The 16331-nt window shown below is 44.3% G+C and overlaps 1 protein-coding gene across 1 annotated transcript in view; it reads right to left on the bottom strand.

The window, feature by feature from the left end:
* Window positions 1–16331, bottom strand: part of LOC126088213 (monocarboxylate transporter 9) — a 687744-nt gene that overhangs the window by 44272 nt on the left and 627141 nt on the right. Inside the window, exon 4 of the mRNA XM_049906338.1 lies at window positions 9701–9975. Within this exon, the coding sequence (XP_049762295.1) occupies window positions 9701–9975 (275 nt within the window). The remainder of the gene's footprint in view (window positions 1–9700; window positions 9976–16331) is intronic.

The raw sequence follows: 16331 nt of genomic DNA, 5'->3' as shown, positions 1-16331 counted from the left end.
TGGTCGAAGTAGAGAAGATATAAAATGTAGACTGGCAACGGTAAGGAAAGCGTTTCTGAAGAAGAGAAATTTGTTAACATCGAGTATAGATTTAAGTGTCAGGAAGTCGTTTCTGAAGGCATTTGTATGGAGTGTAGCCATGTATGGAAGTGAAACATGGACGATAAATAGTTTGGACATGAACAGAATAGAAGCTTTCGAAATGTGGTGCTACAGAAGAATGCTGAAGATTAGATGGGTAGATCACATAACTAATGAGGAAGTATTGAATAGAACTGGGGAGAAGAGGAGTTTGTGGCACAACTTGACTAGAAGAAGGGACCGGTTGGTAGGACACGTTCTGAGGCATCAAGGGATCACAAATTTAGCTTTGGAGGGCAGCGTGGAGGGTAAAAATCGTAGAGGGAGACCAAGAGATGAATACACTAAGCAGATTCAGAAGGATGTAGGTTGCAGTAGGTACTGGGAGATGAAGAAACTTGCACAGGATAGGGAAGCATGGAGAGTTGCATCAAACCAGTCTCAGGACTGAAGACCACAACAACAACAACAACAACAACAACTGAGCCTTGGTAAATATTGCTGTTTTGAAGAGCGCGCCGCAGGGCCTAGTGTGAAGCAGTCGCCCTCCGTTTTTTGGCGGTGGCGCCGCTGTGGCAATCGCAGCTTTGGTGTCTCCCTCTTGTGGTAAAGGGGAAAGGTTGCCTGTTCACGTGCATTTAAGGTGCGCTATGAGCTCGGCAGTCGGTCAGTCTGGGTCAGTCTCTCGTCCCCAGCTTGCTAGTCTGTCTCTAGCCCACATTTGTGAGGCAGTTAGTGTCTGTCTGTCATCCAGAGTGCTAGTATGTCTTTCGTTCGGATCAATCTTTAAAGCCGGCAAAATGAGAGTCTTTCCACTCCGCCAGTAAGAGAACTCAGCGAGTGGTCGCCCGGTCGGAGCTTTTCGTCACAGGGTTATTTGGTAAAGCCGTCGGCACACGGACCGTGCATTCGATCGTTGAGCGTTGAGCGTGCCGAGTTTCTGACGTCATAGCGTGGAATAGCACGTTAGGGAGTTTTTCCGAACGTGCAGAGCAGTATCTGGTATGTCAGATATTCTGAGTGTGCGTCTGAGCGTTGACCAATGAGATGGCGCAACGCCACGTGCGTCACAGGCACGCTGTCTCCCTTCAGTACAGAGTTGTGAGGCGTCATATTGGCATTTATTTCAAGCCTATATGTATATATACCGTTCCGAGCACCAGAAAATTGAAAATCCTGCAAAACCCGTTGTTAACTGTGTGTTTCGTTCCAATAAAATAACGAGAAACATCATATTCGTGGCAAAAGAATTATTGTAACTTGCGTATAATGAGAGTAGGCTATTTGAAGGTAGCAACACACTGAAGATCCACCCAAAACGCATTGTTCTTGGTACAATTTGTTATAATTATAATAAAATTTCAGTTAGTAACATAACTGCGATTAAGGTTTTTAGCAGTGGTAAAATACTATGATTTGCAATAAAATGTGTAATGTTGATTTAGCGTAACGAATAGCGTCACTGTTCTAAAATGAGTTTTTTGTTGGGGCGGTGGTTCGCGTCCTGGCACAACCAATTTTTTTTCGTAACATTCGCGTTTTTATTAGGTTCTGATACTTTATTATTAGTTTAATATAAGTATAGACTATAATATTTGATGTTATCTAAATACAAGTTCACCTTTTTTTGAGGGGTGACTGTTCGATTGGCTTGATCTACAGGACACCTTGCGCTACTTATGTAAAGCTATTTTGCTCCTTTTTCTTTTACGCTTCGTAATTCACGCGTTGCAAAGATTCTGCTACCGGGTAGGAACAGTGATCAAGTAAGACTGACCTTGGGGTTTTGCTAAAATGTGGGAAAGATGAAGTAATGTTTAACTCAGGCGGAGAAGTATTCCAAATTTGTAATGCACTGTTTGTAATGGAACTTTTATAAGCCTGTGCCCTTATTCATTGGAAATGGTACTTTCCTCTTCGTGGACGATGGAGGAAATGTGCGTTCTAATGGAGCTAAAGTGGGAACTTTAAGCCCGCCTGTTGAGTAAACAGTGTGATTTACGAACTAGAAGCATCCCTCAACTGCCGCTGGAGTGCGTTGCGACCGCGTATACCACGTTGGGGCCCACGTACCGTATGCACAAGTCGCATCGTTCCTGAGCGTTCAGCAGCACGTTGAACTTGGCACACTCAACGTTAACATTCGACAGTACGGTCCGTGTGCCGACGGCTTTAGTTCCTGCATCTGAGTCTGCGCGTTAAGCCGCCAGTCTGCTCGAGTTTGCTCAGGCAAAGGTCATTGGCGGTTGGACCGATCGGTTGGTCGGCCGCGCACGGAGACACAAGATGACTTGTCCGTCTTGAGCGTCGGCGCATGTGAGGTCGCCACGTGAGTCCAGTGGGCCGCGCCGTATAGCGAGGGGTAGTGGCTTCGCGGTCGACACGAGAGCAACAGGAGTCAACCCACGACATCGGTCTGGCCAGTGCGAGCTGCGACGCCGTGAGACGGGGGATCGGCACGCCTTCCTGCGTCCGTTGAAGCGGCTGGCAGCGGACGGTTCGGGAGAGCGATTTGGGGGTGCTGCGCCAGGTCTTCTCGAGAAATCTCAGTTTATTAGAAGTTAAGTGATTGGTGATATGTTGTTTGATTTACTCTGCTTAAATTCTACTTGTTTTCTTGGTGAGGTCATCAGCCGTTTTGCTTTGGGGTCGTCCCACCATTCTTCTCCGTTTGCCCACCCGCGGGAAGGTGGTTGTTTGTAAATTGGGTGGTCCGTTTTTCCCTTGTGGAGTAGGGGCGGGTTAGAGCAACCTGCGGTTCGGGTTGTTCAGTAATCTCCCTATCAATCTACCGTACGATAGTAGCTGCCTCTGTCATGTTTGTCGGATTTGGTGTGTTAACGAATTTATTGCTTTGGAGTGTAACAGCCTAATTCCTGAAATATGCTTTGATCTTGCCTATCATCTTGAGTGGCGGTATCTGTGTACTGTAGAGCATGTTAACTTGTGTTGGCCAACCTTGTAGAATTTTATATAAGATTGCATTTCATGGGCTTTTATTTAAATGATCATTTTAGTATATAAAGTTACCACCCTTTCACCGTAAGACTTTTCTTAGAAGTTAAAATCAAGTTGCACCTTCGGTGGCAAAGTTAATATTTTAATTGTTAGTGTTTTGTACCATTTCCATCCCTCCTACGGGGGTGCATAGTTTGTGTGCTTGTGTAAATTGTTAAAACTTTTAGTTTAAAGTAATATGGCGTGTTGCAGATTTGCACCATTGTAGTCTTTGAGAGGCTGTTGTGAGCGGTTGTAACTATGGCCGTGTCAAAAGGGAGCGGCAAGGTTCTCTGCCCGAAAGCTCATGCAGCCAAAACTTGTTTCTTTCTGCCTCTGAATAAATTGTAACTTGATATTTAGAGGGTCCCTTCTGATTATAATTTTAAATCTGTTTCTTTTAAAAAATGCTTTTAGGCACTATTAAAGTAAATATAATTCCCGTTAGTTAAAAGGAATTTGCTTATGATGTCATCAGTTACTCCCTGGCAACTACTTCCATGCTTACATAGTGTCATTAAATGTGTTAATATTCTTGATGAATCGCTAGTAAATAAAACAAATTCTTAAGAATATTCTTTGAAAATAAATCACGGTTCAATAACCACTCGAAATAATGAAAGGATGATTTGAAGGTATTACCCGTTCAGTTTACAATTGCCGTTTTAGCTGGGCGCGCTGCAAACTGTTGACGTGTGCAGCTATTGGTTGTTTCGGATGACGCACGAACGGTATAACGGCGCTCAATACAAGTGTAACACGGTTCGTGAACTGTACTTGGTATACACGCAGCAAATAAAACAAATATGCATCGTATTAACACATTCTTGTACTAAAAAAATCGAAATGAACAATAATAATATAAAAATGTTGTTCTACGGTCGAACAATACACCCTTGCGTCCGATTAGGACACAACGATACATTCGCTTTTAGTACACTCTTCTACAGGAGAACGCAGAAAATTAAGAAAAAAACCTGTTGTGTTAGGATCTAACAACTGAAGCGAACGCGTAATACACTGCTGGCCATTAAAATTGCACCAAGAAGAAATGCAGATGATAAACGGGTATTAATTGACAAATATATTATACTAAAACTAATATGTGATTACATTTTCACGCAATTTGGGTGCATAGATCCTGAGGAATCAGTAATAACGGCCTTGATACGCCTGGGCATTGAGCCAAACAGAGCTTGGATGGCGTGTACAGGTACAGCTCCCCATGCAGCTTCAACACGATACCACAGTTCATCAAGAGTAGTGACTGGCGTATTGTGACGAGCCAGTTGCTCGGCCACCATTGACCAGACGTTCTCAATAGGTGAGAGATCTGAAGAATGTGCTGGCCAGGGCAGCAGGCGAACATTTTCTGTATCCAGAAAGGCCCGTACAGGACCTGCAACATGCGCTCGTGCATTATCCTGCTGAAATGTAGGGTTTCGCAGGGATCGAATGAAGGGTAGAGCCACGGGTCGTAACACATATGAAATGTAACGTCCAGTGTTCAAAGTGCCGTCAATGCGAACAAGAGGTGACCGAGACGTGTAACCAATGGCACCCCACACCATCACGCCGGGTGATACACAAGAATGTCGAGACGACTACATGCTTCCAATGTGCGTTTACCGCGATGTCGCCAAACACGGATGCGACCATCATGATGCTGTAAACAGAACCTGGATTCATCCAAAAAAATGACGTTTTGCCATTCGTGCACCCAGCTCCGTCGTTGAGTACAACATCGCAGGCGCTCCTGTCTGTGATGCAGCAGCAAGGGTAACCGCAGTCATGGTCTCCGAGCTGATAGTCCATGCTGCTGCAAACGTCGTCGAACTGTTCGTGCAGATGGTTGTTGTCTTGCAAACGTCCCCATCTGTTAACTCAGGGATCGAGACGTGGCTGCACGATCCGTTACAGCCATGCGGATAATATGCCTGTCATATCGACTGCTAGTGATACGAGGCCGTTGGGATCCAGCACGGCGTTCCGTATTACCCTCCTCAACCCACCGATTCCATTTGCTGCTAACCTTCATTGGATCTCCACCAACGCGAGCAGCAATGTTGCGATGCGATAAACCGCAATAGCGATAGGCTACAATCCGACCTTACACGAGGTATCACAACAACGTTTCACCAGGCAACGCCGGTCAACTGCTGTTTGTGTATGAGAAATAGGTTGGAAACTTTCCTCATGTCAGCACGTTGTAGGAGTCGCTACCGGCTCCAACCTTGTGTGAATGCTCTGAAAAGCTAATCATTTGCATATCACAGCATCTTCTTCCTGTCGGTTAAATTTCGCGTCTGTAGCACGTCATCTTCGTGGTGTAGCAATTTTAATGGCCAGTAGTGTACATTTGCTATTAAACAGAGAATCGTGTGAAACTAAAAGAAAACTGTTGTCTTTGAATCTAAAACCAGGGTTGGGCGAGCAGCAGATAAAAATAGATTCTCTGTTAATTCATTATTCTACAGGAAAGCATAAGGAATGAAAATGAAATAGAAACTTTGGCGTACGATGTAATAACTAACACAGAGACGTCCCCACAAGAGTGATCCTTAGTAACCAAATATATGGTGGTGTAGGTTAGGGTCCCAGGAATCACATTCTGGAGCGATTCACCCTAGTAGGCCCTCGTTTGCAAGTAATGGACAAAAAAGGTTTCGGAATATCGCGCGAGAATATATACCATTAAAATTTTCGTATCTTTATCGAATGACTTTTATCATTATATTATTAAATCGTGTAGTGAAAATACATTTTTTTGAACAAACAATATAAACAGATTATTCAACATTTGTTTCTTAATCAACACAAGAGCACTTTCAAACGTTTAAATATTATCATGGATAAAATAAAAATAATCAAAATCACATCTATATGGATTTAAAAAAAAGAAAGACTGGGACAAAAAAATGCGACCTAGGGAAAAAAGTTAATAAAATGTTTTCAACAACCTTTGATCCATATGTAAGATCTGAACACTTAGCTCATTTGCACACAATTCTGCTTCATCTGTTGACTCGGTGTACCTGTTGCTGATGTCCGAAGCATTTGTCTATGTCAAGTCTGAAACTGACTCGTCCGATATATCCTCGGAACCACGCGACGAAATTTCATCTTCAAGTGACTCGTTGAAGTTCAATAATAACACTGTCAATAGCTTTGTCCATCAGTGCGTCTCTTTGGCAGTATTCGTCCATAGTGGTTTTTATTTTATCACACCTCTTCTTCCAGTCGTCTTTCGTAATGTTCTATATTGCAGCCATAGTCACTTGTTTAAGTTCCTACAGGGCGTTGGTGGTGGTGGTTAAGTTCCTACAGGGCCAAACTGCTGAGGTCATCGGTCCCTAGTCTTAAACACTATTTAAGCTAACTTAACGCTAAGGACAACACATACACACCGATGCCCGAAGGAAGACTCGAACCTCCGACGGGGGAAGCCGCGCAAGCCGTGGCAACGCGGCCCCTAAGACCGCGTGGCTACCCCGCGCGGCTGCTGCTGATGTTGTTCGATGAAACTTTTTGTTTCATTCAGTTCCAGATAAGGTCAATGGGGTTCATATCACAGTTGTATGGTGGAAAGCGTGACAAAGGTCTTTCCCGGATTCTTTTAGTACTCTATCTACTGCATATTCGGGTTCCGGTTTGCAACGTTTGACAACTTCCAAGAGCTCCGCACAGAACGGAATTTTATGCTTAGTCAGCTATGATGTAATGTCTACTATACGAGAAGATGTATTAGAAGCTTGATTTTCGTGAACAAAATGGTAGAATGCATTGTCTAATACCACAAAACTACCACCTGCAACGTACTTCCAACCATTTTATATAATTTTCACCGTTCATTTTGTTATGATAGTCTTCTGATGGTGATCTCGTATCATAGATGAGCTCTGCAACTTCAATGAACCCCATTTCTTCTCCCGTATGGACCACTATTGCTATTTGTCCAGAACTTTCATTCTTGCGAAGCACTGGTACGTCACTGTGCTGCCAACATTTACTGACAGGATAGTGTGTATGCACACATGTTTCATCAGTATACTCTTCAGATTCCTTCGCACCTTTCTCGTCTTCTCTCAGTGTTCTAAGAAAGCGTGCACGCCATGTTACAATGTCCTCCCTCTCAACCAGAAATGTTAGTGTATTTCTACATTTTTTAAAATGAGACATCATATCCTTCAAAATTTTCCAGAAATGGTTCGTTTCCTCGTGAAATTAATGTCTGTAACCGCCCAATCGTAAAGCTTTCGAATGGTGGGTATTTCTCTTTTAAATTCGTAGTATTCCAAGAACGTTCTTTTCAGCAAACACTTATCAAAGTCACACAGACACTTCGTTTTATTCCTCAGTCCCTTCTTCCTTGATGTCACAATTTTCCTACCACTCCGTCTGGCTTTCATGATATCGTTCACAACATTACTCACTGTCCTTACACTCTTTCCTACTGCTGCTGCTGCTGCTCTCTCTAGAGCTCTTTCTAACGGTATTAGTAAACCTCTCCGTTTTTCTTCTCGTCGGAATTGAACTACGTTATTAATCAAGACCTTTCTGTCTGAGCGTAGTCTTAAATAACGTGTGGTTGCGCGATCACTATCCATTTCAGCAGCCGCTATGAATACACAGCAATAGTAACGCACTATGACAATAACGTGACTGTACAATGCCGAGCCACGTGCATCATTCGTGTACTGTCGAGTATTGTCGAACGCCTACGACCCCGTCAGTATGTAAACAAAGCTTAGATCCGCATTCTGCCGTCGGCAACTGTAAAATGACAGGGTAATACATATCTGTAGATCTGTCCTTCGGGGCAGACCGACATCGGTTTGCAATGCTTTTGCTGATTGGCTAACACTCACGACGTTATAAGAAAGGCAGCTTGTTCGTCAAGTAAGAACCACTAGATGTCTCTGGAGTCTTTGCAGTTTGCTCATGGCTCTGTGTGCCTTTGAACATTCGAAATGGGTTCCGTAGTGCCGCGTCGAAAAAGTTTCTGAAGTTTTTAAACACTTGCGCCACATATCAAATGAATCCACGAAACTTCGTATGGCCACCAGAGAAACGTTTCTTACAAAAGATTTCGTGATGCACTTGATTTGAAGGTCATGTTATTTTCAGTGGATGAGAAAGACAATGCCCGCGAAAGAGTTGATGTGTTCAGTTTACAGATGAGGATTAGATTTGAAAAACACACTATAACATTTCCAGTAGCATCCGTGTGGACAGCGACTCTGAGATTGGACAGTGCAACCTTCGGGAAAACTGGAGACCAAATTGGAAAGGAACGTGATTCCAGATTTGTAAAGCGGCATCCTTCAAGAAGAGTTAAAGAGGGTGCCTACAAAGGATATTGCTTACAAAACACTCGTGCATCGTATCTTGGAATATTTCTGACCTATGTGGGAGCTATGCCAAGTAGGACTAACTGGGGATACTAACATAAGCGTAGGGACTGGCGTATCAGTTTAATTGTCTGCACACCCTGGAGCAGCTTGGCATTTTTCAAGTTAGTAAATTGTTGGTACAGGTGAAACAAGTGATCTTGACTTTAACCTCGTAACTTTAGATTAGTGGTCCAGCCTTTACTGACTGAGCCACCGAACCCAACAAGCGTTATCACTTAAACGCAGAGATACAGTGTTTAACTTGTGTGGAATTAATTATTTCCACAAAACTCATGTTAAGTCGCGAGAATGAAGTTGCCGGGATCTCAGTGACGAAGTAAGAATAAACAGCAATACTTTCGAAAACTGCAGTGAAAGTGCCACTTGAAGATATGACAAGCTACTGCTTTACTTTGATACTCGAACAACTGTGACTGACGCCCGAACGACGTGGAACTAACATACATCGAGATCAGAAAATAGTGCTTTGATAATGGCTACGCACTAGCCGAAATCTGGATTTGCGTAATAAAACCTGCAAAAAAAGGACGGCTGATTGCTGCGCTCTGTAATTTATAAATTATCCGAATTATCGATACATCGGACTCCAGATATTTTTTAAAAATACCAACAGTCCTACTTGAGTCTCTGTTATGTGTATCTGTTGTGTTTATTAAACGTATGGAAAAACGCTACGAATTTATGCATCAACCCAAAAAGAAAAATCTCAGCTTAGGATCCTCTACTGTGTGTATAACTTTGGTCTTACAGGTTTGGGACAGTGTGACCCGCCAGGACAGCCGAGAGCTTCCTGGACTCGGGTAGGCGCGCCGGCCCCGGATCGAATCCGCCCGGCGGATTAACGACGACGGTCGGTGTGCCGGCCAGCCAGGATGTGGTTTTTAGGCGGTTTTCCACATCCTCCTAGGTGAGTACCGGGCTGGTCCCCACGTCCCGCCTCAGTTACGCGACTCGCAGACACTTGAAACACATTCACACAATTTCAAGATCTACAGTAGATGCAGACAGCTGGGGTACACTAATTCCGTCCCAGGGGGTGGCGGCAGGAAGGGCATCCGACCACCCCTTTAAAATTAACCGTGCCAAATCCGTACTTTAGCCTGCCGACCCTGCGCACAATGCGGGATAAAGGCAGTAGCAAAAGAAAGAAAGGTTTGTGACAGTGTGTACACGGACTTTTCAGACGCTCCTGAGCGGGCGCCGCCTACCTGCTGTATGGGCACGTCCTCAGCGGCCGGCTCGGAGCTCTGCAGGGGCCGGAAGAGCGCGCCGAAGAGGACGCAGGAGAGGACGAAGCCGGCGATGGCGAGCAGCGCGCCGCGCCACGCCAGGTGCGTCAGCAGGGCGTCCGTGAGCGGCGCGAACAGGAACGTGCCCAGCCCCGAGCCGCACACCGCGATGCCCGTCGCCAGCGACCGGTACTTCTCGAAGTAGCACGTCACGCTCACGATCGCCGGCAGGTAGATCAGCCCGAAGCCCAGCCCTGCAACACGGCCAGCGCTAAGCCGTCGGCACACGGGCCGTGCAACCGAACGTTGAGCGTTGAGCGTGCCGAGTTTCTGACGTCATAGCGTGGTATAGCATGTTCGGGAGTCTTTCCGAACGTGCAGAGCAGTATCTGGCATGTCAGATATTCTGAGCGTGCGTCTGAGCGTTGACCAATGAGATGGGACAATGCCACCTACGTCACACGCACGCCGTCTCCCTTCAGTACACAGTAGTGAGGCGCCATATTGGCATTCATTTCAAGCCTACATGTATATATGCGGTTTCTGAGCACCTGCAAATTGAGAATCACTGGAAAACCCGTTGTTAACTGTGTGATTCGTTCCAATAAAATAATGAGAAACATCATATTCGGGCAAAAGAATTATTGTAACTTGCGTATTACGAGAGTAGGCTATATGAAGGCAGCGACACACTGAACATACCCCAAAAACGCATTGTTCTTGGTACAATTTGTTATAATTAAATTTCAATTAGTAACATATCTACGATTAAGGTTTCAGCAAACGCTAACACAACATGATCAGATGGTATGTGTTTGTGTGTGTGTAGTTGGTTTAGCACGCCGGCACGGTATCTCAGCTCAGCGTGTTCGGTCAGAAGGCTGGTTGGCCTCTGTAATAAAAAAACTGAGTGGAAGGAACAACAAACGAACTTGACCGGATGTCATGTGACGTCCGCAAAGACAAAAAAAAAAAGAAAAAAAAAGTGTTCGGTCGGAGGGTTAGCAGCCCTCTGTAATAAAAAAACTGAGTTAATGGATAATCGACGAACTGAAACGGATGTCTTGCGACGTCCGCCCCGAGCAGCTGCAACGAACAAAATGAGATTAAAAGAAAAAAAAGCGTAATGAGTAGCGTCACTGTCTTGGAGCGATTTGTTCGTTGGGGCGGTGGTTCGCGTCTTGACACTTCCAACTTTTCTTTTTCTAACATTCGCGTTTTTATTAGGTTCTGATACTTTATTATTAGTTTACTATAAGTATATACTACAATGTTTGATGTTATGTAAATATGAGTTCACCTTTTTTGAGGGGTGACTTTCTTCGATTGGCTTAATCTACAGGACAGCTTGCACTACTTGTATAAAGAAATTTTGCTCCTTTTTCTTTTACGCTTCGTAATTCACATGTTGCAAAGATTCTGCTACTGGGTACGAACAGTGATCGAGTAAGACTAACCATGGGGTTTTTCTAAAATGTGGGAATGATGAAATAATGTTTATCTTATGCAGAGGAGTATTTCGAATTTGTACCGCATTGTTTGTAATGGAACTTTTATAATCCTGTGTCCTTATTGATTGGGCATGATATTTTCCTTTTCGTGGGCGATGGAGGAAAAGTGCGTTTTAATAGAGCTAACGTGGGAATTTTACGCGCGCCCGTTACGTAAACAGTGTGATTTACGAACCAGAAACATCCCTCAGCTGCCACTGGAGTGCGTTACGATCGCGTATACTACGTTGGGACCCACGTACCGTATGCACAAGTCGCATCGTTCTTGAGCGTTCAGCAGCACGTTGAACTTGGCACGCTCAACGTTAACGTTCGACAGCGCGGTCCGTGTGCCGACGGCTTTAGTCGGGGAGGCACGACGGCCGTCTGCGTAGGCGAGGAGCCGTTCTCGCTGTCGTGAGTCTTCAGCCCTAGAGCCGTCCTCACACGGCACCTGATATCGTCCTGGACGTGGTGCCGGTCGAGTATTGTCACGACTGATAACATTTCTTGCTCTTGCAGCCTTAGCTTTATTCCCACACATCACAGCTCAGTTGAACCAAGATACAGTAGCATGTCGCGTCCCCATATGGATGGATATATTAAATAATGTAAAATGTTAAACTCATCACGGTGTAGGACATTAACGTGTGAAATCTTATTATTATTTGTAATACGTGTCACGATCAAAATGCGATAAACGTGTAAGTAGGCTGTTTAGGTTTTTATGTTGGTAATGCCATGTAGCGCTCTATATGAAAAAGTAGGTTGTTTAGGTTTTTATGTTGGTAACGCCATGTAGCGCTCTATACGGAAATCACTGACTGTGCTGTGTGCAGTCTGTGGCTGGTTTGCGTTGTTGGGATTTGCTATTGTAGTGTTGGGCAGTTGGATGTGAACAGCGCATAGCGTTGCGCACTTGGAGGTGAGCTGCCAGCAGTGGTGGATGTGGGGGGAGAGATGGCGGAGTTTTGAGAGCAGATGATCTGGACGTGTGTCCATCAGAGACAGAAAATTTGTAAGACTGGACGTCATGAACTATATATATATATATATATATATAATGACTTTTGAACACTCTATCAAAATCTTTAATTTGCTAACTATGCCTATCAGTAGTTAGTACCTTCAGTAGTTAGAATCTTTTATTTAGCTGGCAGTATTGGCGCTCGCTGTTTTGCAGTAGTTCGAGTAACGAAGATTTTTGTGAGGTAAGTGATTTGTGAAAGGTATAGGTTAATTTCAGTCAGGGCCATTCTTTTGTAGGGATTTTTGAAAGTCAGATTGCGTTGCGCTAAAAATATTGTGTGTCAGTTTAAGCAGTCATTTATAATTTTTCTAAGGGGCCGTTTCAAACGCTTTTTATGTGACAATAATTCTAAAAGATGAAACTCCCTGGCAGATTAACACTGCGTGCCGGACCGAGACTCGAACACGGGATCTTTGCCTTTCGCGGGCAAGTGCTCTACCATCTGAGCTACCCAAGTACGATTCACGCCCCGTCCTCACAGCTTTACTTCCGGCAGTACCTCGTCTCCTACTTTCCAAACTTCACAGAAGCTCTCCTGCGAACCTTGCAGAACTAGCACTCCTGGAAGAAAGGATATTGTGGAGACAAAGGAAAAGGTGCCGCGTTCGAGTCTCGGTCCGGTATACAGTTTTAATCAGCCAGGAAGTTTCACATCAGCGCACACTCCGCTGCAGAGTGAAAATCTCATTCTGGAAACATCCCCCACGCTGTGGCTAAGCCATTTCTCCCCAATATTCTTTCTTCCAGGAGTGCTAGTTCTGCATGGTTCGCAGGAGACCTTCTGTGAAGTTTGGAAAGTAGGAGACGAGGTACTGGCGGAAGTAAAGGTGTGAGGACGGGGGTGTGAGTCGTGCTTGGGTAGTTCAGATGCTAGAGCACTTGCCCGCAAAAGGCAAAGGTCCCGAGTTCGAGTCTCGGTCCGGCCCACAATTTTAATCTGCCAGGAAGTTTCATATCAGCGCACACTCCACTGCAGAGTGAAAATCTCATTGTGGAATTGTAAAAGAATTTTAGTTATAAAGGGTGACTTTTCCACCGTATGCAAGCTCTAGAGATTGAGCGATGAGAGGATACGGAGCGGAAAAGGTCTAAGGAACTTATGTCCGGAAATGCATGGTTTCTAGGCTAGAGACCATTTATTCAATCATACATTATTATAGAGACTGGTATGATACGAGCTGTACCATGCAGCCACAGTTAGAGTATGTGTTGAAAATGGTTTCCATGTGCCTCAACGCCATTGCATAATTACTGCTGCGTTGTGATCTCAGTTCGTTTATTGGAACAATTTATAGCCAATTATAGGACTACATATAACTTGACAAGGCATTTTCATCTGATATTTAAGCATTTATGTCTCAATTTTACTGTCACAAATGGATGACACAAAGTACGAGGGTCAGTCAAATGAAAACCTTAAATTTGTAATAACAAATCGAAATTCCACGCCATTATCTTCTAAGTTGGTAAGCGTGCTACAAACAGTGTGCAGAATGGCCTGTAGGTGGCAGCACAGTGCAGATGCACACATACCGTGGCAGTATCAGTATGAAGATGGCCGCCCCACTTGCGTCTTACACCAGGGAAGAACAGTTATTCGGTTTTTAGGTAGGGAAGGTATGAAACCTATTGAAATTCATCGACGAATGAAGGTTCAGTACTGTGATGCATGTTTGTCACTGCAGCAAGTCTACGAATGGAGTAGGAGTTCGCAAATGATGTGACTTCAGTGGAAGGTGCTCCTCGTCCAGGTCAGGCACAACGAGTTGTGACTCCACAGAACATTGCAGCAGTTGAAGCCATAGTGAAGGAAAACCGCCGAGTGACACTGAATGACATTGCAGCATGTTTACAGATTAGTCACGGGTCAGCACACCACATTGTGCATGATGTGCTCCAGTTGCACAAAGCGTCTGCAAGATGGGTGCCACTGCAGCTGACTCATGAAATGAGAGAACGACGTGTCGATGCTTGTGAAGAACTTCTTCGGCACTTCGAACGAGAAGTTGGTTTCCTTGCAAGATTCGTTACTGGGGACGAAACCTGGGTTCACTTCCACCAACCAGAAACGAAGAGAGCGAGCAACCCAGACCTTGCCCCAAGTGATTTACATATGTTTGGACTACTCAGAGACGCAGTGGGAGGAAAGAAGTTCCGATCTGATGAAGAGGTACGCCACGCGGTGCATGAGTTGTTGCGCGGACTACCAAAAGAATTTTTTCTAAAGGAATTTATGTATTTTGTAAGCGTTGGAGGACTTGCATTGAGTGTAGGGGAGATTATGTTGAAAAGTGATACAGCTTCTTCTGCACAATGAATAATATTTAAAAAATGTTTAAGGTTTTCATTTGACACACCCTCGTATATGTACAGTAGGTGGAGTATGGGAGGAACAAAGAAGATGTTCATACATTCGTCTCATATGCTGTAACTTCCACCACGTTGTCTCAAGCTTAATGCTAGAATTTGAAATAAAAATGTAATTATTGGTAACTTATGTAATCAGTAATGCGGTTTTACGAAGTAGTGCGATAATAATAATGATATTTCGAAAGTAGTTGAGTTTCGAGACCCAAACACTAGTGCCCTTCTTTTTACCACTTGGAAAATTTCATTTTAAAAAAATGGTTCAAATGGCTCTGAGCACTATGGGACTCAACTGCTGTAGTCATAAGTCCCCTACAACTTAGAACTAATTAAACCTAACTAACCTAAGGACATCACACACATCCATGCCCGAGGCAGGATTCGAACCTGCGACCGTAGCGGTCGCTCGGTTCCAGACTGTAGCGCCTAGAACCGCACGGCCACTCCGGCCGGCGCCCGAGGCAGGATTCGAACCTGCGACCATACCGGTCGCGCGATTCCAGACTGGAGCGCCCAGAACCGCTCGGCCACTACGGCCGGCAATTTCATTTTACCGCTCGATGTGTAAGTACCACCAAATTGGCCACCACTGTTCTAGCGGGACGTATATGTCCCACATAAAATAATTATATAACTATAAACAACAATCGAAATTTAGCAACATGGCCTCACTCGGTAGCCACTCCAAAATCAGAAAACCAATTTTTATAGTAATATTCAAAATTTTAATTAATTCGGTGTGAAAGGGTTATGGTGTAACCGACTGTGTATACAGTACACAGGGTGGCCCATTGATCGTGACCGGGCCCAATATCTCACGAAATATGCGTCAAAGGGAAAAACTACAAAGGACGAAACTTGTCTAGCTTGAAGGGGGAAACCAGATGGCGGTATGGTTGGCCCGCTAGATGGTGCTGCCATAGATCAAACGGATATCAACTGCGTTTTTTTTTTTTAAATAGGAACCCCCATTTTTTATTACATATTGATGTAGTACGTAAAGAAATATGAATATTTTAGTCGGACCACTTTTTTCGCTTTGTGATAGATGGCGCTGTAATAGTCACAAACATATGGCTCACAATTTTATACGAACAGTTGGTAACAAGTAGGATTTTTAAATTAAGATACAGAACGTAGGTACATTTGAACATTTATTTCGGTTGTTCCAATTTGATACATGTACCTTTGTGAACTTATCATTTCTGAGAACGAACGCTGTTACACCGTGATTACCTGTATATACCACATTAATGCAATAAATACTCAAAATGACGTCCGTCAACCTCAATGCATTTGGCAATACCTGTAACGACATTCCTCTCAACAGCGAGTAGTTCGCCTTCCGTAAAGCTCGCACATGCATTGACAATGCGATGACGCATATTGTCAAGCGTTCTCGGTGGATCACTGTAGCAAATATCCTTCAACTTTCCCCACAGAAAGAAATCCGGGGACGTCAGATCCGGTGAACGTGCGGGCCATGGTGTGCTGCTTCGACGACCAATCCACCTGTCATGAAATATGCTATTCAGTACCGCTTCAACCGCACGCGAGCTATGTGCCGGACATCCATGTTGGAATTACATCGCCATTCTGTCATGCAGTGAAACATCTTGTAGTAACACGGGTAGAACATTACGTAGGAAATCAGCATGCACTGCACCATTTAGATTGCCATCGATAAAATGGGGGCCAATTATCCTTCCTCCCATAATTCCGA

Source organism: Schistocerca cancellata, chromosome 6, assembly GCF_023864275.1.
Source record: "Schistocerca cancellata isolate TAMUIC-IGC-003103 chromosome 6, iqSchCanc2.1, whole genome shotgun sequence".
Taxonomy (NCBI): Eukaryota; Metazoa; Arthropoda; class Insecta; order Orthoptera; family Acrididae; genus Schistocerca; species Schistocerca cancellata.
The sequence above is the reverse complement of the archived record's forward strand: the minus strand, read 5'-3'. Positions and strand labels throughout refer to the sequence as shown.